The sequence below is a fragment of the Mustela putorius genome, unplaced genomic scaffold, assembly GCF_011764305.1.
Source record: "Mustela putorius furo isolate JIRA1106 unplaced genomic scaffold, ASM1176430v1.1 tig00000551_pilon_pilon_pilon, whole genome shotgun sequence".
Classification (NCBI taxonomy): domain Eukaryota; kingdom Metazoa; phylum Chordata; class Mammalia; order Carnivora; family Mustelidae; genus Mustela; species Mustela putorius.
Genome location: NW_025421412.1, coordinates 12,401,959 through 12,429,266, shown reverse-complemented (window position 1 = coordinate 12,429,266; position 27,308 = coordinate 12,401,959). Strand labels below are relative to the sequence as shown.

The 27,308-nt window shown below is 52.4% G+C and overlaps 1 protein-coding gene and 1 pseudogene across 5 annotated transcripts in view; one reads left to right on the top strand and one right to left on the bottom strand.

Moving 5' to 3' along the window:
- Positions 1 to 1,296: 1,296 nt before the first annotated feature.
- The window catches only part of STK24 (serine/threonine kinase 24), a 112,915-nt gene continuing 86,903 nt past the window's right edge, over positions 1,297 to 27,308 (bottom strand). For 4 of the 5 annotated variants that reach the window (XM_004746116.3, XM_004746112.3, XM_004746114.3 and 1 more), the window contains exons 4-11: positions 22,498 to 22,606; positions 22,042 to 22,199; positions 13,971 to 14,156; positions 11,172 to 11,317; positions 9,258 to 9,387; positions 8,096 to 8,164; positions 5,647 to 5,783; positions 1,297 to 2,361 (exon numbers count right to left, since the gene is read on the bottom strand). In XM_004746116.3, the coding sequence (XP_004746173.1) occupies positions 2,325 to 2,361; positions 5,647 to 5,783; positions 8,096 to 8,164; positions 9,258 to 9,387; positions 11,172 to 11,317; positions 13,971 to 14,156; positions 22,042 to 22,199; positions 22,498 to 22,606 (972 nt within the window). In that variant the 3' untranslated portion in view covers positions 1,297 to 2,324. The remainder of the gene's footprint in view (positions 2,362 to 5,646; positions 5,784 to 8,095; positions 8,165 to 9,257; positions 9,388 to 11,171; positions 11,318 to 13,970; positions 14,157 to 22,041; positions 22,200 to 22,497; positions 22,607 to 27,308) is intronic. The other variant, XM_045081390.1, reaches the window with a different exon arrangement.
- On the top strand, positions 17,147 to 18,354 carry LOC106005208 (annotated as a pseudogene).

Below are 27,308 nucleotides of genomic sequence, written 5' to 3'. Positions count from 1 at the left end.
CGAGAAGCCAACCGCAGCCTGCGTGGCCACAGACCGGAGAGTCTGGGGGCGAGATCCCCTTGTCCAAGCTCCTCACAGCACTCCCCCCACCAACCCCCAGCAGGCTTCGTCAGTAGAAGGTGCTCAGGTAGCCTCCAGAACAATGACTCTCTCTCCCTGGGGGGCGCCGCTGTGACCGTCTGGGGGCTGTGGGCCTTGTGCCAACCATGGGTCAATCCGCTCACCTGGAATCCGGTCTCCCTGCCAGCGTGACCACTCCTTGCGCTGGAGACCGGCTCCAGCGTGTCGTCTCAAGGTCACCGTCTACATGCAAAGGTGCGGGACCGTAAGCCAGCGGCCGTCTACACCGGCTGGCTGAAGGGCAGCACCTGCCACCCTCCGGAGAAAGCGGCGTCACTGCTTCATGGGACTGTCCCGCAGCAGATGCGCCTCGCACAGGGAGATGGGGCGCTGCCTTGCACGAACCACTCCTAGAGCGCGAACAGCCTCACGTCTTCTCGTGCAAGTTAAAGTCCCTGCCGCCGCCGAACACGCAAGATAACGATCCGCGATGCAGTTCTATTTCCCCGAATCAAAACATATCCCTTACAGAAATCAATCAATCATTCAGATTCTGGTTTAAAAAAAAAAAAAAAATTCATTGTAGGCTTTTAGACGCTGCAGTCCATGACCAAACCCAGACGGCGCACACGCACGCTCCCCTCTCTAGCTCCAGGCTGCCTCCCCTCCCTGTGGCCCAGCCACTGGGGCGCCAGACAGCAAACCCTCCATCCCAAAGGTGACCCAGTAACTTCCTTGCTTCCAAAACTCCCTTGTCTGCCCCTGCAAGGGCCGCTGCGCCTGCAAGAGGACGATGATTTGTGCCCACGAAAACCACACGAAGCCACGTGTACTTAGTCGGGAATCGCTGCCGACTCCCTGTCTCACCCCAGAGAAAGGACTCCGCCTGCCTCCCACCAGGCCACAGGCCAGGAGAACGACAGGCCCACGGCTGACAGAGAGCAGCCCCGGCTCCTCTAAGAAAGCAAGGTTGCCCTTAATCAAGGTCCCTGGGAAGAGAGCGCAATTTCACAAATAAGTAGTATCCAGCTCCATTTTCTAAACGGCCAATTTTTTGAAAGTCACACAGGGAGCTGACCAGGACACTCAAGAGTTTTGAATGTGGGCACGTCTTTCTGGAAGTGCCAAACATCCCCGTGCGCTCGCTCGCTGTCACGCACGCGCACGCGCACACACACACACATACCAGGTACACTGCCCTCTGAAGAGTCACGTTTCAAGGAAAAATGTGCAAAATAAGTGTGTTATAAAATTTATTCGTGTAAGCATTCAGACATTTTTAGGTGGGCAAGATGATATGCGGATTCCACTACAAGGCGCGACAGAAAATCCTACTGGGAAGGACAGGAGAGCTGGCGCGGGGCCTGCCGTGGGACGATTTCAAACAAACGTGAAGACGAGAGCACTTCATCGGGGAGAAACTTAAAATAATAATTTAAAGCTTCATGAGGCAAGATATGTTCCAATTTAAAACGCTAAGAAATAGTACCATCAAATGGAAGGAAATCAACCTGTGTGTGTACCAAAAGGGCCGTCGGGCAAACAAGAGGGGATCTGCATTTGCGGAGGTACAAAGAGGAGTGTTCCGTGAGGGGGGCAGGAAGTGGTATTAATGGCAAACCCTGCAAATACAAAATAAAACCCAAATCACTGATCACAGAATTCAAAATTTACATGTAATAAAGGCAAGGCAATAGACTCGAGTTATGGCCTGTCAAATATTTACTCCACTGACATTATCTACAGAAGCACTTGGCCAATTTGTACACAGTGATTCCTTATGCACGCCAAAAGGGTTTCCGTAAAAATGACACTATATACAAATCTGTACACTGACCCACCAGAGCGATACTCCGTCTCCCGCGGCGGGGGGAGTCACCCACTTAAAGCAGGGTACCTGAGATTTCATGTCCTCAATTGCCTTGTCAGGATCCCAAATATACATTTCAGGGTTTGTTTTTGTTTTTAAAGACACTTTCCTTGATATGTGCACGATGGCTAAAATTAAAAAACACGAACGAGAAAATAAAATGATCGCTTGCAGGAGCCGACCCTCCCCAGCCCACAGGACGAGTCCGTCGGGCGGAAGCCGGCGAGGGGGGGGGGGGGCCGTGCGCCCCAGGATGGTGGGCACCCGCGGCCGGGGTCGGGGGTGGGGGGCCCCCGGATGTCACACCGCAGCAGCGGGGTCAGCAAAGGCTCTCGTGGACGTTTTCGGAGGAGGAGGAAGAAGAAGAAAAGAAACCCCAAATGCCAAAGGAATTTCAGTGGGTTGAAGTTCCTCCACCACTTAGAGAGTATCTAGGGAAAGAAAAACAAGAGAAATTTAAGTGAATGTGTGTCATTTTTGTAACCCCCGTGCAAAAAGTCAAACCAGCACCGAAATCCCAGTTTACTAGGCAATCTCAAGTCATAAAAGAAATCTAGAGGCGCAAACATCAATGGGTTCATTATTATATAAAGAATTCATAAGAACTAAGAAAGTCATGATTCTGACCCCACTTTTCGTCGGTTAGATAGTGGAAAAACAGGAAGAATGTAGCAAGCCAGAGCGCGGTTGGTCTCCTGGGAGGAAAAAAAAGATGGGACAGTTGTGCTTACAGTGCACTTCTAACACTGCCCAGTGGGCAGCACCCGCTGACACGCGCGACCCCTAGGGCGCACACACGGCTGGCTGGGGCATGGCCACAGGAGGCCTCTCCAGGCCACAAGAATACTGCTGCTCGCACACGTAATCCACTTCCTGGAGCTGTCCCTGGACTGTCCAGAGAAGGAGCATTGTATTTGCACAAGGAGGTCTCTTAGGGCTTTCTGTCATTGGAAAGATTAGGCAACAACTCCGATGTCCAAGAGCAAAGAAAGGGTTAAGTAAATTCAGCAAACTGAAAAAACAGTTAAAAATTGTAATTATAGGGGGTCTGCAGGCACAGTCGGCTAAGCGTCCGACTCCTGATTTTGGCTCAGGTCATGACCTTGGCGTCTATGGTTTACACACAACGGACCCCGTGACCCAGCACCACCGGGAGGCGTGACCAGGCTGAGTGGGGTCATGGGCGCCTTCTTCGGCTTCTGATAATTGCGGGGTACTGTCTCGCTCTGGAATACAGAAAGGGGGGGTGTCTGCAAGGCCCAACCTGACCTCAACACTGACCCCCATTCACAGGCGAGGGCAGAGGACACACTTATCGGAAGTGCTCTCAACCATTCTGGCCGAGAGCCGCTCTTGCGGCGTCTACAATACTGGGCCGTCTCCCGGAGAACAAAGGATCACGTAGGACCCTGTGGGAAAGCAGGCCGTAGCCACAGATCTCAGAGCCTCCTTCCAGAAGGAGAACTGCCTGCGCCACGGGAGGACTTGATGCCACACAGAAGGGTCCACACGATAATTCAAATTACGATACATGTCTTTGAAACGCTTTAGGCAAAGTCGGTTCATTCTTCCCCAAGGTGACTGATCCACCAGAGCGATGCCGTTCGGAGCAAAACGGGCACGAAGCAGCAGCTGTGGCCACCGTGGTCTGGGCCATCTGGGTGGGGCACACACAGAAGAGCTCCAGCTGCAGGGACCTGCGGAGGACCCCCGAAGCCCTGGAGCGCGTCACCGCTGGCTGCAGAGTCTGCACGGCACAGAGCAGAGCGGGAGAGACAGACGGCGTGGGGACGAGAAGGACTGTGGACTCGGCGTTTCCTAATGCATCACAGCAAAGTACACGCCCCCGCGTGACGTGGGCCGTGGTGGGTGGGACTGAGCCGGCGGCTGCCGAGGTCACAACCAACCATGGCGGGTTCACGCCGAGATGTGCCGCTGAGTGTGAAACATGCCGGTCCGCAAAGATGCCAAACTGCGCGGGAAACAACCCCTCACTGATGACACGTCGGGGAAAGACCTGGGATGCAGTGGGTTCAAGAGCTATCACGACACTAACTTCACTGGCACCTTCTTTACTATTCCTCAGGAGGTGACCAGAGAGCCCTGGACCGTGTAGTGTGGCTCACACCGGCTGCCGGGCAGCGCGGGGCCGGACCAGCTGTGTTGGCCGCCCAAGGGCCGGGAAGCAGAGGGGAAATCAAGTCAGGTACGTGTGTCCCTTGACCAGTTCAGGCAACTCGGGACAGGGTGGAAACCATCAGTCCCGAGAGTGGCCCTTCACAAGCAGAAAAGCAAACCAGAAAGGACCCTCCCAGCGCGGCGGGCTCCTCGTTGAGCGCTGGGACACTCGCAGGCTCCCGTACCAGCAAAACACATGCACCAGCCCCCGAGCCACTTCGGGAAGGGAGAAAAATGGACCATTAAGTCATTCCTCGGTCGTGGGGAAGCCTGTGCGGTAACAAGGATGCCAGCCCAGATGAAAGAGTCACGGACACACTAACGTTAGGGACGTCCCCGCACACACCCCCGAGGGGTACGACAAGCTTGTCCCGACTGTGTGTGTCCCGCCGTCCTGACTTCTGTTTTCCTTTATGCCTGGAAGTCGTGAGTACCGACAGCGGGGAGCGGATGAACCCAAAGACTACAGCGGACTCCTTCGCTCGCCTCAGATATCAAGGCGGCCGGTAAACAGGCCCTACCGTGCTGCCGGCACAGAAGGGCGGGTCGGCGTGCGGGGATGGCGTCTACACCGCAGCCGGGGCAGAGGAGCGTGAACCGCGTGCGGTGCTGCGACTAGGTTGTGCCCCCACATCCCACTTTATCAGGACGCTTCACGGGCCAGAGGGCAGCCCCTTGGATCATCACTGCCAAGAAGCAAAAGCAACCCAACACGCCCCTAACTTCTTTACACATTGTCAAGTCAGTGTCTCTGGAAAGACCTGAAACGCTCTACTCTCATCAAGGCTCGGCTGCCCTCTGGCAGACACTGGACAACTCCCCCGGAAGGGGAATTTCAAAGCAATGACCCAGCCAGCTTTCCGGGGAGTGACGGTTTGGGGTGTGGAGTAGAGCTCGAGTCACAGCTCACCTCCACTCCGCAGCAACCCCAAAGGACTGCCCTTACGTGGGGGTGGCCGTGGGAGTGGCCTCCACCAGGGAACTCCTAGAACAAGCCTGAGACTGGGTGGGGGGAGCCCGATCGCTGCCCCCCTCTGCTGCTGCCCCCTCAGGCCAGAGCCCCCGGCAGGGCAGGGAGCGCGCAGCTGTCCCGACAAGGCTCCCAGGAGCAAGGCAGACGTGAGCACGGGCATAAGCTCAGGAGAAGGTGCCCGTGTCCTAAGTCCCTAAACCCTGGGAGAGGAGAAAAGCACCCGGAGAAGGAAGATACGCCGCCCCCAGCAGACAGGCAGCATCGCTAGGAGCGGATAGGGTCACAAGGTCACTGGGTGTTCCCACGAAAGCGCTCCAAGCGCATGGTCTGTGGTCCTCCCCTGGGCACCCCAGACCCCGTCATTCCTTCACAGTGACATCTAGAGCTCAGAACTGAAGTCTTCTCGGACTTGATTCTGCCTCAACCGTGTGGCCAGGAAGGAAACAGCCGGAGACCAGGAGCAAAGCCCCAAGGCGACCTAGGACTGCCAGGCGTCCCTCGGACAGACCAGGAAAGGCAGGGGGCACACGTGGCATGGTCCGACCCACGGGGCTAGGGCAGTTACCTCTGCAGCCGCTGGACGAGCTGGGCCACCATGGTGTCCGAGATCCCGGGGCAGGCCTCCTCGGCCAGGTAGATGGCCCCGCGCAGCTCCTCTATGGACCCCATGTTACCTCCGCACGCCTGGCTCTTCTCCTTCAGCTGCAGACACACAAGCGAGAAGAGCATGACCCGAACAGGCGAAGGAATCAAGGGGAACCTCCTCTAAGGAGGGACGCGACGGGAGGCCCACTGCGCCCCAGGCACACGAGTCCTGGCGGAGCTCGGGCTGGGCTGTGGGCAGCCTGCACTCCCTCTGGTGAGTGTCTTTCGGGGGGACAGTGCATGTGGAAACGGCATTCATTAGACCTAAATCGCCACCTTCGCCAGGAAAGAGCAGAGACAACTTTCTGGGCACATTTTCAAGACCCGACAGGACACCCGCCCCTCTTCTTCCACTTGGACCTTCGTCGACACCAGAAATACATTGTCCCACCGCTCAGCTCTGGTTCCCACAGGTCGGTCCTTTATTCCAGCAAACAGCCTTTTTGGTCCACAGTGCTGTCAAAATACTCTATTTCCTACAACCAAGCACCCCCACCCAGCCTAAATTCTGGGAATCCAGTGTCCCTGTTGAGCCTCCCACCCCTCACAAGAAATCACAGCAGTGTCCTCGAGCACCACCACCGGCTCTAAGTCCCCCTCCCGGAGCAACGCAGGACAAAGAGGGCCGTTCAGGTTCAGTCACAGGCAGCAGGCGCGACGAGCCTCCCACGGTGGGAGCCCCTCCCTGATGTCGCCTTTAACAAATGGATCACATTTGGCTTTGGCTTTGCAAACTCCCATGAACACATCACTGCCAGCATCAGCCCATCCTGGTCGGCCCATCCTGACCATGCTGGTTCCTCCTCCCCGTGGCAGGGACACATGGAGGACTCGGAGGGCCTGGTGTGGGAGGCCATGGCCCAGCGTGCTCTCCCTGTGCTCCTCCCCCCACAGACTGCGGCAGACCTGGAGGCGGCCGCCGGTGTCCACCTAGGACTCCTGATCACTTAACTAATACAACCGTATTCACAAGTCGCGAGCGCCCAACCTCTCTGCCTTCTCCCATTTCCTGCAACGGTCTCCCTCTCCAGCCCACCCTGCCCTGCGCCCCCAACACAAGTCCCCCTGCCCAAAGCTGCTGCCGGATGGGCTCTATCAGCCGTCATGCACACTCCGACATCGGGACAGCCTCACTTGTAGACACGGGGATAATGATTCCTTGTTATTTTTATTGGAATTCCATAAAATGATGTATACTGATAAAAACACCTTAGACAAGACACCCGTGAATTTACCTTCAGCTTAGCTGAAAAAAATCTAAACAATATTACAGTGAGGACTAATTCACCAATTCTAAGTAATGATTTCGGCACTGTTTCTTCATATGCCCCGTAGAAAATACCTGGCTTCAAACAAAGTAAGAAATACGTTTATCATTTTCCCTAATGGCCAGACTGATCCTAGTGAAGCGCCCATGGCAGGCTAACAGGAAAGCGAGGGAACATCTTGAAAACCCAGACCGCCCTCCCACACAACATAATGAAGAGTGAGATGGTGTCTTATGGACAGGAGAGGAGGAGCGCAGGCACCCAGAAACGTCAGCCGAGGGCAGAGCCAGGGAGTGACACAGAGGGCCTCCAGCTGCCCTGTGTCACTCAAGTTTGCCGTCACAAACCCACGTGTCCAGTGGTTTCAACTCTACACCCCAGGCTCAGCATGGGACCAGGGTAGCTCATTCTGGACTACCTTAAAGGCAGCCTGTGGGACTCAAAAAAAAAACCAGAAAGGGTATCTCCAACTTCTTTTCAAATCACCTCCTAACCAGATGAAGAATAACCTTCATTCTCGTAAACTTTATTCTGGCAAACACTGCACAATGCCGTACCTCCAGGAGGCAGGGCGGGCTCCCCACCGGGGAAACAAACCGGGGGCCCAACAACAGGTAAGGAGACTTCTATGGGATTACAGTGAACTACGGGGGCACGGTAGGGCATAGGAGGTCTCTGCGAAATCTGGTATCTCCTTTAAAATCAAATTCTACACTTCCGCATCGCCATCAATTTGTGTGATGCAAAGCCGTCAGGCCACACCGAACAGATTTTGTGGAGAGCAGTGCGACAGAAGCTCAAATTCACCCTGGTGACTCCCGGAGCCATGCGGGGCCAGCACACTCAAGGAGGCGACAGTGACCTTTCCCAGGAGGACCGGGCAGCAGCCGTTGCCCAGGAGAGCAGGAGGGGCACCGGGAAGCCAGTGCCAACCCCAGCGGCCTCACGGGACCACAATGCCGACTCCCCACCTACTGGTGCCCACTGGCTCTAACCTCCCGAATTCGATTGGCGACACGTCCCAGAAAGAGGACCCTGCAGCCCACTACGTCCCTGTCACGCGCCACCCCCCACCCCCCACACGTCAACGGGGTATCTTACCTCTGCAAAGAGAGGAGAAATAATTGTAGATAAACACTGAGAGAAAGGCCTCTTTGGGATGTCTTTCATCTTAGGGAAGAAAAAAAGGTGATGAGAAGTAAGTAGTTAACATTCACATTCAATAGCGCAGAAACTTCAGACAGGCACCAAGCTAGCCAGCATACAGTCTGAAACGCTATTTGCTGTGCTTTTATTTTTAAGATTTTATTTTCTTCAGTAGTCTCCACACGTAGAGTGGGACTCAAACTCACAACCCAGGAGTCGAGGCACTTGCTGTGATAGCTAAATGGGAGTGTCTCGCTCTTTCACTAAATGTCAATGTTTCTTTGCGGCGATGTGCCAGACTCATGCAGCTGGGCCAACCGGCATCTGGACTCTAGGTGCAAAGGCCCGAGAGGTCCCAGGAGTGGCCCTCGTGCAGAGGCCGGTGACACCGAATCGCACCCCTGCGCGGTCTATGCAGCAGGACTTGACTACCGACACTCCGGAAATGGAAATGAGATCAAAGCTGGCTGGTGCAAGTGACTATCACAGGACAGGGGCCCATTTTCTACTTTTGCAATCTCTGTAATGACTCCCATCTGCCCAGCACAGCAAGACTTGTAGGATCACCAGGGGACAGCTGTGAACAGCCGCTGGTCCACGCTGCCTGACAGAAACTACACCACGGTGCTTTAAAGCAACTCCAAAAACACAGTTCTTCATAAACTTAAAGAGGCGTAAAACCAATGAAAATAAAGTCCCATGTTAAGTACCAACAGCACTATGTTTATTTTTAAGATCCTAAAAACCTTAATCCCAAAATTCTGGTATCTTTTCTGAGTAACCCCAATACACAAAACAGAGTTCCGTGCAGAGTCTGAATGTCACTTCACAGGTGAGATGCCCTCCCCCCGCCCCCCACTATGTGCAAGCCTCAGGAAAGGCCGATGGCGGGGGAGGGGGCTGGGGGACGGGGACAGGGACACAGCAGGCTCTGTAGAGCAGGAAGCAGCCTGCAGTACAGACCAGAGGCCGGGTTCTCGGATCTGACTCTCTGGGTCCTTATGGGTCCCCAATAGCGAGACCCCCCAGCACGCTACCCCAGGGAGCCCACCCCGCCCCCCACAGAGCAGGCCTGCAGAGGTGAGTGGGGACGAACTGTGGTAGGAGCCAGCGTTACCTTATTTCTTTCCAAGTCCGAAGGCTGAAGAGCTCCATTTTCAAGACTCTTTGGATCTTTCTCTCGGATAGTGAAGATCCAGTCCCCAGAGTCGCTGCCTCCAGAGGCCTGGCTGTCCGTATCCGTCTCCCTTTGGAGAGAAATCCGGAACTCCATGAGCGAGTGCACATCCCTGCACCGAGACCGGCCCCCCGCAGCCCTGCTAGCCACCCCACATTCCACACCTCCCAACCCCGCTCGTCACCCATCACCCCTCCCGGGCCCTGCCACCCGGCCCTGAGGAAAGAGACCATCACCACGGCGCTCCCTGACTTCCCACGGCACCGGCCGCACCCACAGCCGCCATCCCACCTCCTGGACCCCAGAGAGGCCGCTCCCCGGCAGGACCACCCTGCGCTCCGCGCTCCACTGACAGTCCCGCTCTCAGAGGGCATCTTTTCTCCCCTTCGGCTCCTTCCCATCAACACCCCGACACGCATCCCTTTGGCTCCCGCAACGCAACGACCCCTCCAGCCACAGCCAGCCCGCAGTCTCGTTTCTTGGCTGTGTCAGCTACACTTTGTGTCAGCTACACTTACTGCCTCTGCTTCTGACCTTCCCTCACCCCAAAACCAACCCTGTCCCTGCAGCTGCCCTGACCAAGGCCGTCGACCGCCCGCACGACACTGCGCGAGGGGGCTCCTGCTCTCTCCTCCGCCTGCTGGAGCCCCGGGTCCGTGTTCCTGCTCATCCCCGCTCCCCTCCGAAGTCTCTGCCCCCAGATCGCCCCGGCCATGGTCACCCACAGTTCGGTCCTCTACACTGGCGTTTCCCAGCAGTCGGCCCACTGGGTGGGTGACACGGTTCACTCTCACGGCTCCAACGACCATTCACAGCGTTGTAACTAAATCCCGGACCGCAGCCGGCACGCCTCACCTGCACCCCGCACCTCAGTGCGCCCCTACACCATCCTGCCAGCACCTCACACATGTCCCACCCCAAACTCAGCTTCCCGTGCCCCGGCCTCCTCCCTGCCCCGCCCGGCTGCTTCTCTGGTCACCACGACACCCACCCACACGCCGAGGTCTGGATGGTCTCCACTTCCCTCACTCAAGGCCACGGCCACGTTCGGGCCGCCGGTCCACCTTTCTGTCCCCACAGCTACCACCCTCATCTCTCCGCGTCCTGAGCCAGCGGTTCTCACTCTTGGCTCCTGTGACCCTGAAACGCTTGGTCTCGCCCCCAGAAACTGATTCAACCAGCCTGGTGCGTGGACCTGGTCTGGTGGTCGACTTGGACTTGTAGCCGAGGCATGAGGGAGAACAGAAGAGGTGCCACAGCGGGGCCCACTTCCACTCGTGACGCCCTCGTTCCTGCCGGAGTGGGCGGCCCAGCGCCCCCCGACACACACACATATACACCAAAGCAACTCCCAGACCTCAACCATCTCTTTGGCTAAAAGACTTCCAGAATGCGTAACCTGACACCAGTTTTCAGCAAGGAACTTCTGGTATGCGGCTTTAAAGCCCTAGCATCGACCACACCACAACACGGAATCACAAAGACGTACATTTGTATCGTCAAAAAGCGATACATGTAAAGCAGTCACACCTGACCTGACCGATAGTTTATGGGCAGGAAAAAGAAAAGGAAAAGGAGACCAGGCCTAGTTCCTTCACAGAGATTTTTCCTGGAAACTCCACTAGCAACAGAAAGAGGCCAAAAGGTCCCCAAATTGTCCCATACTGACACAAAGATCACCATCAACCTGGTGTATCTAAAAAAAATTAACAAAGAAATCCACAAATAACAACAGAAAATCCCACCCCAGATGAGAGAGAAGAACAAACCCAAACATGACCCGTTCACAGGGCTCCCATGGGAGACCCCCAACCCAGGTCACGCGCCCCGCACGCCCACGTGGAGGGGACTCACGTGTCTGAGTCTTCGGAGCCCGAGTCCTCGTGGCTCTGCTCGGCCTTCCATCTCTTGTACCTGTCGATGAGCTCGGTCAGGTAGGAGGTTTTCTTTGCGTTGCGTATTATAAACTTGTGCTTCAGTAACTCCTTCGCGGTGGGTCTCTGGAAAAAAAGCCGCCAGACAGAACAGGAAGCAGGAGATGAAGTTCCCTGTGTTCTGACTCGACCCCAAAAGACAGACTTCTGCCTCAAAGAGTCACACACCCACACTAAAATGTAAAGATCGAGTTCTGCTTCCAGGTCTGTTTCCCTGACAAAAGCCAGGATTCCAACAGCAGTGGTCCAGCACCCACGGGTGGGAATCCACGTGCAGTGTGGACATGGCGGTTAGTGTCTGACGTGGTCCATGACATGCCACGGGGAACCACCCAGCGAAAGCAAAAAGCCTTTCCCTAGGAAGACGCACTGACACGGAAAACATGTCAGAGAACTCCAGAGATCATTTAGGACAGCTAGAATATACCTCCCAGTTTTTATAAAATATTTTGTTTTACATTCGCACACACATACTTACATACAGATGCTGACAAGAGAGAAAACATATGCTCCGTGCTACCTTGTTAACTTTCTGTGTTAGTATTTGGCTCCACCTCCCCAAAATAGTGGATAGATGGTAACGGGGGTACATCGCAAGGAAACTAGAAAGGAACCAAGATATACCCTTTTCTCTGACGCCGAAAGAGTACCGGGTGCCCTCACTCACCACGTACAAGTGCTGGCCTCCCCCGTCTGTCTCTCGCCCTGGGGTTGGGGTGAGAACCTCGTCCAGATCCTGGGCTCTGAATGGCCAAAACCACACAGCACATTCTGAAGTCGGCAACTGCCTTCCCCTCAAGGATGGCAAATCAGATGGCAAGGAGCACACTTTCCAAGCACAGCCCAAACGAGAGCAGACGGAGGGGGGAACACGGCCAGTGAGACTCAGGTCCCACTTACTAAAGCCTGATTCACAACAGCCAGTCGTGTGGCTCAAATTCAAGCCCACAGGAAACCTGGGTCACCTCAGGTGCCGTCTCACTCCCTGGGAAACTCCCAGCGTCTCCAAAGTGCTCACACTCTCAGCTTCTCATCCTCTTCCTCAGTGTGCTTCGGGCAGGGTAGAGGTGGATATGTGTGCTCTGGGCAAGTATGCAGACACTAGAAATCCATTTTTAATGGAAAGATGAGCACACGTGTGGGGGTGTATCTTCTTGGGTGCTTCCTAGCCTCCGCACTGTGGCTAGGGACTCACATCATGCCAGACCGTCCAGAGCGCCGTGGACAGATGGAGCAGCGACCCACCCCCCGCCTGATGCATTAATGAAGCCCACCAGGCGATCTCAGGCTACGTTCCCCGGGGCTTCGAAGAAAATGCTGCATCCCCCATTTCATTCCTTTACCAAAACGAGCATACTAGAAAACCATGGTGTTCTTGTAAAATTAGTCACCCATTCTTAGATAAGAGTTAAGAAGGGGATTCAGGGACGCCAGGCTGGCTCAGTGGGTTAAACCGCTGCCTTCAGCTCAGGTCATGGTCTCAGGGGCCTGGGATCGAGCCCCGAGTCTGGCTCTCTGCTTAGCAGAGAGCCTGCTTTCCCCCACCCCTGCCTGACTCTCCACCTACTTCTGATCTCCCTCTGTCAAATAAACAGATAAAATCTTTAAAGGGGCGCCTGGGTGGCTCAGTTGGTTAAGCATCCGCCTTCGGCTCAGGTCATGATTCTAGGGTCCTGGGATCGAGCCTTGCATCAGCCTCCTGCTTAGCAGAGAGTCTGCTTCTCCCTGCTGCTCTGTTTACTTGTGCTCTATCATTCTGTCAAACAAATAAATAAAATCTTTAAAAAAAAAAAAAATCTTTTAAAAAAGGGGGGGGGTAGATTTAGCTTGGCCTTCAGCCAACACTGCTAGAAGACTCAGAAACAAACCAAGACACATGGTCCTATACGTAACACCAAAATACAAAGATAACTTTCAGAGATGCATCCTAATTCAGGAGAGAATTCAGCTAAGGCTATACAGGAGAGAATTCGTCTGGCCACAGGGCTCTGCCAGTCAATTACACACAAACAAAAGTAAAAAAGGAAGGGGTAGGGGGAAGGTGGGTGGTACATGCGTACTTCGTAATTTATCGTTTCTTTCCTACCACATGCCAAGAAGAAATTGAAAACATGTACTTTAAAGACACATTTAGCCATTATTTTTCTGGCCAGACTTTGCGATTACTAAAAACGGCTAAAAATAGCCTGACCTTTTACTATACACATTAAAAATTTATGATCCCACATATAATATTAAGGAGCACAGTCTTCAGGCTCAATGAGGTACGAAATGCTAGGAAATCTGAAAGAAAATAAGTAGATTTCTGTTTATTAAAAGATAAATAATAAAAACATTTGCAGAGTGCCTGGGTGGCTCAGTGGGTTAAAGCCTCTGCCTTCGGCTCAGGTCATGAGCTCAGGGTCCTGGGATGAAGCCCCAAGTCAGGGTCCTCGCTCAGTACAGAATCTGCTTCTCCCTCTCCCTTTGCCCCCAGCCACACACACCCCCCACTTGTGCAAACACTCTCTCTACCCTAAATAAATAAAATCTTAAAAAAAAAAAAATTTGCAACTCAAATCAATCGCATCCATTTAGAAAAGAAGAAGAAAAAAGAGAACGCGGTCATAAAGACGATGGTGACTACAGCAAGAGTGATTAAGGAAATTCCAGTAAGATGGCTCTAGACCAAGTTTGGCCACACAGAAAGAGGGGCCCACCCCGAGCTTGAGCAACTCACAAAGCTTGGCTCCTTATTCAAACAGGCTTCAACAAACTCCTTGAGGGGTTTGCTGTAGTTCCCTTCCAGCGTCGGGGGATTGTTCTTTGGAATGAGGAATAAAACCTTCATGGGGTGCAGCTCCGAGTGAGGGGGCTCCCCCTTCGCAAGCTCGATGGCTGTTATGCCCAGGGACCAGATGTCTGCCTGCAACAACAAAGCATTTTTAGAGATACCAAAAGGAATAAGCTCGAGTAAATAGGCTTCTTAGGAAAAAAAAGAAATACATCTCAACATACTTCTAAGGTTTTGAAAAAGATAATTATTTTTGAGCAAAAACAAAAAAGATAAGCCTTTGGTATAATTTCAAAACAGGCGACACACAGCAGAAAACGGAATACACAGACCACCTTCTAGTTCTGCACTGAAGGCGGCTTTTACAATCATTCATCTTCCGTTTACTGCTGGAGTATGAGGCACTCCACGGTGACTCAGATCCCTGGAGTGACGAGACAGTTCGCCAGAAGTGAGCAGAGCGGGCACGTCTGGAACAGAGGGGTGTTTGCAACTCACCCCATTAAACCTGCTTACAACCACGCACAGCTGTGAGGCTAAGAGCCTCAGAGACTTGGGTTTAAATGCCAGCTCCACAACCAAAGTCTTACGACAGGAGACAGTATCTCACCGGGACGCCTGGGTAGCTCCGTCAATTGGGGTCTGACTCCTGGTTTCAGCCCAGGCAGTGCTCTCAGGGTCGTGAGATCGAGCCCCGCGGCAGGCCTGGCATGGGGACGGCCTCCCGCTCCCTCTCCCTCCGCCCCTCCTCTGACCCATGCTCTCTCACGCGTGCTCTAAAATCAGTAAGTAAATAAAATCTTAACAATAAAAAATCTAACTTGTGAGCCTAGTTTCCTCAACGGCAAAATGGAAATAATACCGGGGAGGTTGAGCAGGGTGCCTCACAGAGGGCCCCGAACTCAGAACGGGTGTCTTCCAGAAACGTTCGCACACACACAGAAGTAGAGAATAATACCAGAATCTTAATAGAGGAGAATATTCACAGAACTAACATGAAGTTAATGATTATGAACAATCTGCCATATGGACTTTGTCTACTGTTTGCCACAGTGTATTTAAAAGTCAAAGATATCCTGACATTCTCCCCTGACGACCTCAGCTTGTCAGCAAGGGTTCTATACTACCGATCAAGACCTAAAATTAGGAACAGTTTAAAAATTAATAATAACTTAATATGCTGTAATAGTTAAATTTCCTCAACTCTTGAAGAAAGTACTGTCACGGTCGGTTTACTGAATCGGGATCCACACGAAGCCCGCCTCGCACAGCCTTTCTGCCCTGGTCACTGGGCACGGGAAACCCATGGAAAGTCAGAACCTACTCGATCCCTCCCTCTACAGCAAAGAAATGAAAGGCTGAGACATGGTTCAGGTCACGGCAGGACCCCGACATCCCAACCTTCAAAACCTGCTGTGTTCTCACAGCCCTAGGGAGCGGAACAGACCCTCGCTGCGATCTCCCTGGCCAGCAGCCGGCGGGGTCGGCACCACCACATGCTCTGCTGCTTCTCTTCTTGGTGAAAACAGGCCTGTCAGCAAGTCTTGTTCTGAATTCTTTGCACAAAAGGGATCAGACTCCAGAACCAGCATCAGGAGTCCTCTGCCCATGCTCCCTCCCTGGACTCTGCTTTAGCTCAATAGGAATGTATTACTTTTAAAGTCAGTACAAACGTGACAGATCCCAGAGTCCCTGCGCCCAGGAGGAGGCAGGCTGCTCGGCAGGTGAGCGGCGCTGCGCTGCCAGCGGCAGCAGGAGGACAGGAGCAGGTGCACAGTGACAGGGAGCGAGGGATACGCGAACAGGGGAACGCGCAGCCTCGTGTGCCAACAGCTCCCAACAGTTCTTCCCACAAAAGCATCCCACCCCACCCCCCTTTCTGGCTGCCTGCTCAGGCCCTCCGGGACTTCCCGAGAACGGCTGCTCTATGCAAAGCCTGCTGCTTGGCACCCACAGGGCCTCAGCCCCCCGGACCCCTGACGGACAACCTCTCGACCCCCAAGCACCCCACAGCCACTTACAAACCATAATCCAAACACCAGACCGACGGTGGCCTTTGCCGACAGCCTCTCACCATGAGCCTATGCTCATGTCCCCAGAGCTCCGAGGGCTGCGGAGCAGGCTCCTGGCTGGACAAGAGACAGAGAGTCCCAAGATTTCAAGGACCTGCACTTGCTCCTACAAGCCGGCACGGGCCAGCAGCCCACAGGAGGCCACCTTCCCGCCTGCAAGCCATGCCACAGTCTTCAGAAGAGAGGCTCAGGAATCGCCCTCCTGCTTCCCCCCTAGTCCCCGGGGAGGGTCAGCCAGTATGGCCTCGTCCCAGCAAAACGCGTGCCATCCTGCCAGCTGAGCCACAGCCTGTGTGTTGCACCAGCTCGTGCCTTCTTCTCTGGATCCTCCTCCACCAGCCAGGGCCAGGGGTGTGGCTCCCAGCCTCTCAACACTGGGGGCCCCCTGTCCCTCCTGCCCGTGGCTGGGTTCGGAGCTATCCTCTCCTCCTGGGGCTTCTCTGGGGGGGCTCCTAAGTGTCTTCCTGCCTGGAGGCTCCCTCTCTAGACCTCTCCTATCCTGCCGACGAATGTGGAAAACTTGGTGGCAATTTGGCAGTATGTAGCAAAAGCCGTAAGAACACCCAAGCTTGTTAAAACCAGTAAATTCCACTTCTAGGACTCTATCCTAAATAAATAATTTTAGATTTAGAAGATGGTGTATGCTGCCAAAAACATTCCATCGCTTCCACTAAATCTTAGAAGAAGGATGAAGCTGCGCTAACACGTTTACTGCGACACCGCACGCTCAACAGTGACAGGGGCAGAGAATCACGAATGTGAGGGGCTTTGTCCATTACTGTACTTAGGAAATCTTTGGGAAATATGGCATCAGATGAGAACACGTGTCTAGGTATTAAAATAAAAGTTATGTGGGGGAAGGGCACTTACTTTCCAAAGCAATTAAGACTGAGGTAGGAGAGGAGACCTGTTTTATTGCCATCTGGAAAACCATGAAAATTAGATGTTAAGAGAAAAGAAACAGTGGTTTTCAATATGGGCCCAACAGAAGTTGTAAGGGCAGGTGTTCTAAACTACACACAGACCCCTGCAAACAGACTGACTTCCCGCATGGACAGCTCCCATAGCATGCTCCTAAGAGACGACACAGAGTTCTCTGGTACTGAAGATCAGGGACTCCTCTCGGTAGGGGTTAGGTTGCTATGAATAGACAACACTCTCGATCTTTGCAATATCCTGTTAATTAAGTAAAAGTAGGCTGGCTGCAGATCTGCAGATACAACACAATGTTGAGTGCTATAAAAAATTTATATGCAGAAAATATTCTAAAAGGAACCATAGGCAAGGCTCTATAATCAAGAGAAGGAGGAAGGGAAAAAAAGAACTAAGAATCCTGCCTTTTGGCTCCCTGGGTAGTACCATGGTGGTTGGGAAGAACCAGTGCCTTAAGCAGCAAAAAGGGAGCGAAGAAAGCAGCAGATTCATTTCCCAAGACAGACTGGTGTGATCTGAGAGCACCAGCTACGCTCAATGTAAGAAACACTGGAAAACACTAGTCACGGGGACTCGGGAAACAAACTCACATCCGATTCCCTAAGGGCTGCGTTTCTAAAGGAAGCCTTGTTCATCTGCAGAATGATGAAGGTGCACTTAGAAAATTCAGGCTAATTACTGAGGAAATTCAAGACAAAAACTGCCTGATTTTCATGGCATGCGTCTTACCCAAGACAAAATGTGCTCCACGGTCAAAAAACATACCAGATCATGATCAAAGCGCATGCCCAACTCAAGACTATTGGTTATTTACTTTGTCTATTTTGTATTGGTTTTGCTAAAAAAAAAAGGCAACAATCAGATTCAGAAGTCCTCTTATGCTCATCACCAACAGGTCTGCTAAATTTGGAAAACGATGATAGAAATCACAGCCCCAAGATCTGCAAAGGACTTGAAAGAAGTGGTCAATACATTGATTCCAGAAAGCATCAAAAGACACAGAAAAGGCCTGTCAGTCCATTTATCCATTCCATGAATGTCTTGGTTAGAAAGTAAAAATGCTGAAAAAGTCCCAACTTTGAATTAGGAAAACTCATAGCAATTCGTGGTGAAGGCAGTAATTCTGGAAAAGCTACAGGGGTTGAGACCAGTGATCAAGTTGAATGAGCCAATGGATATGAGCCACCAATCCAACAATCTGTTTAAAATTCACACATGTAATGCTGACAAAAAAAATCTTATTTGTGATCTTTAGCTTCTGATCCTGCTTTTCACAGGCCACCATGGACAAGCTAACCAGACAGATTCCAAAAACTGGTGGGCTAATACTGCCAGTCTTCCCTTATCTTTAACAATCTTATTTTTTTCCATCAACATATCACCTAGTTCCATTTTTCACCATGGTTAGATGGCAAACAGTTATTTCAGAGATGACCGGACACCAAAATAACTTAGCCTGTGCTGGGGTGGTAGGTCTACAGATGTTTTTCTTTTTTTATCTCCTTTTTCCCAACATTTTCCACATTAAAGAGTACATACTGCTTTTGAGACCAAAAAAGGGAAAAGTTATTTACGAGAGACTATGGACACTGGCTTCTCAGTGTCTGCGGGGTATTTCAGTCAGCAGGCCAAGTCACCTTCTCCAGCCTCACCCCCTTCTACGTTCTTCACCACAATCTAAAATCCAAATGCAAAGGTCACTCCATTCCCACACCAGACTTGGGTCTGAACACCCACCCCACCTCATCTCTGAGGGGCTGCAAAGCTCTATGTCTATGAAGCTTTCCCTAGCTTGCTCTGACTTTCTGCACACAACTCCTCTGCCCTCCCCACTCTCTGCCAGAGCCACCCAGGACTGCAATCACTCACTGAAGATGTAAATTACTCAGCACTGGGCACAACTACAGCAATAACCAAATGAACGAATACAGAGAAAGAGACATCGAACAGAGACAATGTTTTCATACAAGTCCAATCCATTTGCTAACACACCACCATAATAACCTTACAAAGAAAGCGGGGGGTAGGAGGGAATTAACATTCTTTAGCCAAGACCCTGCTCAGACATGGAAAGCAAACCCTTCTTTGTGGGAGAGCAGTTATCTCCCTTGGCACCATCTCCAAAGTCTCAAGACTTCTTAAAATAAACCAAGCTAGCCTACTTCACCTTAAAAATAACAGTAATAATGAAGGCTCGAGACATACGGACAATCATGATCTAGTAATGCTATATTTAGATGAAGAACTGAGACCAATGGAAGATGTCCCGTATGTGCAAACATGCTCAGGACACCTAAGAAGTCTGGACAAATGACAAGGGGTCAGAGATACTGCTTCAACAGGCGTTCATGTCGACAACGTACATAAAACTAAGGTTTACATGGCCTTTGGTTCAGTAAAGATGATGATGCTAGTGAAGCAGGGGCATTCTAGCCTTATCCCAACCTGACCTTCCTTTGAAAAGCAGGGAGTGTCCAAAAGTGAGTATGACGGGAGCAAGGGTTCCGAACAACGGTAACAGAATCCTGCCACCATGGGGCTGTGCATTCAACAGAAAGCAAAAACTAACGGGAAATATGTCTAGACAGACACCTAAGGCAAAGAATGGAAAGGGTAACTGGAAAGAAGCCAAATATGTTTGTGTACCAGGAGACCACCCGTGGCCGTCCAAAGAGCCTCCACCGCCTCCCAGGCAAGCCTCTGAGAAGGGAGGCAGTCCCTAGAAAAATATCCACAAAGCAAATGCAGAAAAAGACCCTTTGTGAAAAAAAGCTGCTAGTCCAGAGCCACACCTAATGGGAGCGAACTAATGTCACATTACCCCCAAGGTCCCAGACTCAGACATAGACATCAGCCTTATCTGCACTTTCCACACCTCCTGGGTCAACAAATCTGGGAAGCAAACTTCACATCAACATCATTTTTGCACGTGATTTCCAGGTCAGAGGTGTTGGGTATGACTCGGGAAAATGAAAAGATTTAGCCTTTGATACAGGCCAGACTAAGAGGTAAAGTTAAAGGGTAGAGAGAAGAGTGGCGTAGCTTTTCATGCTCCCCAACCAAGTGCGTGCCCCTGGAGCTGGAGACAGCATCTTTAAATACACACAAGAACCCTGAAACACCCACAGATGAGATCTGAGTGTTCTGATCTTGGCAAGAACTCCGGGAAAAAGGTGGCCAAGCCTTATGATGCAGGAAAATCTCTACCGCTAGAGGCCCCATCTTGGGCAAAAGTCCAGAGTGGCCCCAAAGGAGGAAGACAGGCAGCAAGGGCAAGGTCGAGTGAGCTGTCGCGTGAGCCGTGGTGGACGTTTCATCATGGAAAGAGAAGGTCTGAATCCAGATTCACAAGCCCCGTGGTCGAGGAGCTCATTTCCCGCGAAGAGAAGGTACACTGGCACAGTATGATCAGAGGAGTTCAGAAATGCAGATTCTAGCACCTACCGAACTCTAGATGGACGAACTTGGATAAATGGGCCTCAGCCTCAAATAAAGAGAAAGGACTAAACAGAGAAGTTCCTGCCGAGTCCCAAACTGACAGCTCCCCAATGGCCGAACTGGCTGCAGAGATTCCCCTGGAGCAAACCCTCACACAGGGCCACACGCCAACGAGCGACAAGTGTAGTGAACACTGCGCAGCTGTCACACTGGGGACTGAAGACCCAACAGTCACCTTCAGGCCACGGCTGCCAAGGCCACGGGGGGACTATGACAGTCACGGCCACCACGACAACTCAAAAGTGAGATAGCCAGGTCCGTCTCTGCCAGGCTAGCACCAGGGCACACCTGCGGCCCCACCAGGTACCCCACCAGTACCACCCGGTCCTTCCAACAGCCGACGGCTACAATGGCACCCTGAGGGCTGGAGGAAAGGTTGCTCTACGCTCTGCGTGCTGTGTTCAACAAGCTGGGAAGTCAACTGTCTATTTAGAAGATTCCCATTTAAAAAGAGGAAACAACGCTGGCATGTAAACGTATGGGAGTTAAACACGGGTTTGCCTAGAAATCGTCGATTCAGAGGAGCCGGTTCTCTGTGGCCACGCGAGTACTCTGCGTACAGTGTGAGAGTGGGCAGCCGGGGGGACAGAGCAGTTAAATCACGGATTCCTGAGGCAAGAGCCGTAGGTTGTTTAGTCTATACTAAAGAAGTTTACAAAAGCTGAAGGGGACATCTGAGTGGCTCACTTGGTTGGGTGTTTTCGGCTCAAGTCCTGATCCCAGGGTTTCGAGATCAAGCCCCACAGGGGGCTCCTCACTCAGCGGGGAGTCTGCTTAGGATTCTCTCTCCTTCTCCCCACCTCTAGGTGCTCTCTCTCTTTTTAAATAAATATATCTTTTTTAAAAAAAAGAAAAGAAAAGAAAGAAATGAAAAGAAAAAAAGAAAAGAAAGTTGAAGGTACCAGGAAAAACTGGAGAGTACCACATATGACAGGTAAAAAACATAGAAAAGGGGAATCACGTTTTGCGTCATGTTAGGAAGGAGCCTCTGGGAATAAGGATCCTAACGCAGAATTGAAAATAACGAGAGGAAAAATCTGTAGCAATCTCTAAAGGCATATTCTTTCCAGATTCTGGGTTTCTATTTTCGTGGACTCTCCATTGCTTTTGCGGAGCCTCTTTCTCTGCCTGTCCCTGGAACACTGCTCCGAGGTCTGCCCGGGGCCCCCCCGCATGCTCCACTCTGCGGCCCCACACGCCCTCGTGCTTCCACCTGAACGTGTCACCAGGCCCGAGCCCGCTCCGGCCACCCTCGTCCCCTGCTCCTTCTCGGGGCGCCCACCGCCACCGAGCACCGGTGCTGAAGCTGGAAACCTCGGCAACTGTGAGCCGGGTGAGTTCAGGACAGTGAACGACGGAGAGGGAGATGACACCTGCTCTCTGACCAAGGTCTGAGAGAACCACCTTTAGGTCTCACTTCAAGGACCTCGCTTCACTCCGCTGGGAAAGGCTACAAGGTCGAAGCAAAGGGGACAACTGTCCGGAGCCGGCCACCGCAAAGAGCCGGGCCTTACCTTTGAGTCATAGGCGGACTGTTTGATGACCTCAGGCGCCATCCAGAATGGGGTGCCCACAAAGGTATTCCTTTTGATCTGCGTGTCCGTCAGCTGGCCCGCCACCCCGAAATCGGCCAGCTTCACCTCCCCATGCTCCGAGAGCAGGACGTTGGCAGCTGCAGAGTGAAAGCCGAGACGCCCCGACGTTACCTGCGGGGCGGCTCCACCCGCTGTGGCTTCAGGGGCCCGTGGTTCTGTCCCAGGGGATCGCGGGCTCACTGAGGGCAGGCAGCCCTGCTGCGTTGTGGGGAGATGCCCCCCCGAGCCACCCAGCCCAGGCGTGAGGAAGGCAGTCTCCCCACACATGCAGGATAACCTCCCTCGGGCAGAGAAGCACGAGCTCAGCTCCACAGCACCTTCCCACCCGGCCCGGGGGGGGCGCTTCTGAGGAGAACAAGCAAGACACCTCCTTACCTTTAATATCTCTATGAATTTTCTTCTCGGAATGCAAATAATCAAGTCCTTTCAGGATTTCTCTTAAGATGGTAGCAATCTGAGTTTCATCTAAAGGGCCAGGTTCTAACTAATAAGAAAAGAACAATTAAAGTTACTTAAATGATCATCTTGGTTGTTTTTTTAAAAAAAGACTATTTATTTGAGAGAGTGCGTGTGTGCAAGAGAGAGCGTGAGCTGTGGGGAGAGGGAGGAGCAGGCTCCCCACTGAGCAGTGGGCTTAACCCACTGAGCCACCCAGGTGGGGGTTGCTTTAAAGGGAATGAAACTAAGATGCTCTTCCCACATGAGCATTCGATTGACACACAGACGCTGTCCTGGACAGACAAGCTGACTTGTGCATCTCAGGGCCTCGCCAGGAGGATGGTGACAGAACGGCTGTTTCCCAGGCCTGGGGCGGGGATCAGAGAGGCTCCCCTGGTCTCTTGGTGACAGCCGGACTCCTGCCTGGCACCCCCCCTTCTGGTTCATCCAGGGCTCACAGGCCCAGCTCAGTCTTCCAGAACAGGGTCCAGGCGTGCTAGAGGGGAGGTGGGGGTGCGCGGGGCTCTTTCTCAAAGCCGGTCACTTCTCCTAAACCAATGACCCCAGAGTCTCGGGGACTCTGGCATCAGGCAGCAGTGCCCTGTGACCAGGCCGATCCCCTGGCAGTCTCCCGTGCAGGATACAGGGCCGGACAACGTGGGGGGCACACTGGTTCTACGAGACATGATGGGCTCAGAGGAGGTCACACCCTTGGGCCAACTACCCTACCAAGAAGGACCCAGTTTCTAATTCAGATACTGTCCAAGGGCCGTCCAGAGATTACCTCAGATGAAGGCAACATGTTGCACACTTTATTCCACAGAACCTAATTTTCCCCCAAATTATATGACCAAGAGTCTTATTTTTCAAGAAACATACATTAAACTATTGTTCCAAAGAGCACAACCTGAAGACCCTGCCTTGTCCGTCTCCCCCACAGCTGTTTCTGCGTGTTCACAGGACAAAGACATTTCACTACTCAGAAAGGGAACAGGCACTTTTCTCATAACCGGGGAGAGTCAGGGGAGGGCAAGGCTGCACGTGAGCGTGGGCGTGCGTGCGCATGTGCAGGTGTGTGTGCATGCGTGTGCATGTGCGTGCATGCATGCGCCTGTGCACTGCGAGTGTGTGTGCGCGTGCTACACATGCACGGGTGTGCACGGGCACGCTCGTATTCACACCAGGACCCAGAAGGACAATCCAGTTCTCCCAAATCCTATCACGGAGCACAGGTTGCATTTCCTCCTCCGGCAGGGTACCCAAATCATGAGGGACATCTGACTAGACTTGGATTTAACCAGCCCCTCCCTTCTGCTATCAAGTCTCCGGAAAGGAACAGCAAGGCCGCCTGCGGCCACCACCAAGGGGAAAGAAGAGGAGCGGGGAAACTAACTAAAACCCCTTCCCTGGATCATTAAGTGCTGGCTCTCCAATTGATAGACACATAGTTACGCCCTCTTAAACGTGACCTAAGCACCACCCACGGGTGATTTACATGCCGTGGGAAGGTGGGAGATCATCCTTGCTGTTGGAGTCACTGCAGAAGGTCTGCAGTTGTTCTGGACCCAGACTTCTCCACAGGTGGGGAAGCCCGGGGTGAGCTAAGTTTGCAGAGCGATACGTTAACCTCTTCCACCACTAACATTTCTAAGCAATATCAACGTGCCGGTCTCTACCATGAAGAGGAATGTGGGCTTTTCAAATAATTTTATAAAAGAAAGACTCCCGGGCGCCTGGATGGCTCAGTGGGTTAAAGCCTCTGCCTTTGGCTCAGGTCATGATCCCAGGGTCCTGGGATGGAGCCCCACATCGGGCTCTCTGCTCAGTGGGGAGCCTGCTTCCCTTCCTCTGTGCCTGCCTCTCTGCCTACTTGTGATTTCTGTCAAATAAATAAAATCTTTAAAAAAAAAAAAAAAAGAAAGACTCCCAGGAAAAACACTGAGATTGCATCTCACTTCTGGGTGACTTCGAACTCCCTCTCCCCCAAGTCTGCTTTTCCCTCCTTCCTCGGCAACGCGGACCCTCAGCCAGGCACGCAACTGGGGGCCACCTGGGCCAGGGTCCGAGGTAGCAGGCTTCACCGTGTGACTAAGTCTCACTCATGGAATATGCATAGAAGTGATGGCCCCTTGCTGGTCTTGGCCTTGAGAACACTGGCAGCAAGAGAGGACAGTGACTGAAGACCACGGGAAACCACAGGTTACAGATGGCAGAGCCACCGTCCAGAGCAGGGCCCTGACGACCATGTGGACTGGAGCCCAGTGACCCCCACCCCTGGAAGCGGGACAAACAGAGTGGACCCTCAAACAATGTCGGGGTTAGACAGTTGAAAATCTGCAGACAACTTCTGATTCCGCAAAAGCTTAACTACTAACAGCCTACTTCCACTAAAAGCCTTACAGATAACATAAATGGTCTCTTAACATTCGTTTTGTATGTTACGTGTAGTCCACAGTATATTACAGAAGAAAATGGTATTAAGAAAATCATAAAAAAGAGAAAATACATTTACAGCACTGTCCCGTACAGGAGAAATCTGCATGCAAGTGGACCCGGGGAGTGGAAACCCGTGTTGTTCCAGGGTCAACCAGCCCTCTCTCCCGCTGGAGACACCGTTTGGGGGCCATTGCAGTAACTGCTTAGCCTAACATTAACAAACAGGCCATCTCATTGCTTTAAATCGTGTTGCATGTTCATTTTTAAGTCTGTCAACCATCTCTTGCCTGATCGAGTGACCACTTCACGGCGCAGGGGTTCTTCTAAACTAGACTCCAAGGCCAGCCCTGACAGTCTCCTGCAGAGACTGAGCTGTCACTACCCATCTCCCGGACTCTGGCCGTCTGCTGCGGACGCTGCCTGCGAGCGGCTCCATCCACCCCAGCTGGCTTCCTTCTCCCTGCGGCACTTTCCGACATACAGTTTGACTCTCTTCTCTCAGCAGAATACGGCTCCGTGCCAGGGGGATTTCCTTCTGCCTCGTTCACTGCCGAAACTTCCCGCGGCTGGAACAGTGCCCGACGCGTAGCAGGCACACAACAAGCATTTTCTGAATGAAAAATGAATTCACCTGAAACCTATCACATTTCAAGTCATGAAGTCTTCAACCGCACGATACCTATTATATTTGTAAGTCAGGGCACGCCAGAAGCAGACAAAACTTGAGAAATTATTTACACACGTGGTTTTCAAACCAGAACCCAGCGTTTCCTCACAGTGCCTTCTAGGGCTTCGACGGGGAACCAAGGAACATTTTATTTCAATTTGTTCATTGCCTTTCAAATTAAAAAAAACAATCAACAGATCGAGCACACTCATATGTGTGCATTCAAAATAAAATATATGCTTATTTTACTCAAACACTCCTGGCTCCTAACAACTCAGCTATATATTGGGGGCACCTGACTGGCTCCGTCCGAAGAGCGCACAGCTCCTGATCTTGGCGTCATGGGTTCAAGCCCCACGCTGGGTGCAGACATTACTAAACAAAACAACAAAATGAAACAAAACAAAAAACCTAAACTATGTCTGAAACTATTCTTCATGCCAGATCCCATCTTTTGCTGCTCAAGTAACGGGTTAAGGGTATCGGCTGCATTTTCTTAAAGTCAGGAAGGAGGCAATTCCAGAACAGAGGAAGAGCGGTTCCCAGGGACGCACCCTCCAACAGCATCAGTGTTATCTGCCTCACAGAGAGAGGCCCCCGCTGCGCCCAGACAACAACACGACAGCCCCTCAGTGCCCCCACAAAAAGCAGACCTGTGTGAATTCCACAGTGGAATTTATGAAGCCTTCTGGTTGTCCTTCGCCTTGTCTTATCTGTGGGGCCCATGATTTACCTAGAGGCCAAGCAGCAGACCAGGATCCTCAACCCATCTTCAGCCCGCGGTGAAGTCGCTCTCCTCTCTCAGGCCGCTTCCAGATGTAATAAACGGCAGCAGGGGATCGGGTCTGCCGTTCTCCTGCGCTCCGAGAGCTGACACCGCTGCTGCCTCCGACTGCTCGGGGGCAGGGGTCCGTGGAAGCATGCTCATACCCAGACAGCTCCCTACCTACGACCCAAACACCCACTTCCCACTGGGGAACATCCAGGCAATTCTACCTCTGTCTCCCATCCCATTGTGGAGCCGGCCTCCCTGTGGAACCTCAATTCCAGAATGATCAGCAAGCCCCTCTTAAAGTAACTACCAGACATGGTCAAAAGGCAATGTCAGCTGAAGGAGGGCAGCCATCGTCCTGATCCAGGCTACAGTGTCATTAAGGTTTAAGGCAAGGAATTCAACTACCATCTAAGAGCATTAAGTAAAAAGACCCGATAACCACAATGCAGAGCGAAAAAGCAAAAAACCAAATTGGCACACGGTACTTCCAACACCCGTACGGACAAGAATGGGGGAGGGGCTGCCCAGACAGCCATCCACCTCTGACCAGTCGGGGAAGCCTTAGATCAGGTTTCATTCTGCTAGGGACTGAATTGTTGTGCCCACCCTCACCACTGAAAATTCAAATGTTGAAAACCCACCACCCAATCTGATGGTTTTAGGAGGTGGAGCCCGCCAGTGGTGATGAGATCACATGTGTGGAGTCCTCAGGGACAGGGTTAGTGCCCTTCTCAAGAATAGGTCAGGGAGCTGCTCTGGGGCTCTCTGCTCCGCCTCATGCAAAGATACAAGACACCACCCTCAAGCCAGGAAGCAGTCCTCACAAGACACCAATCTGCCCATGCCTTGAGCTTGGACTTCCCAGCCTCC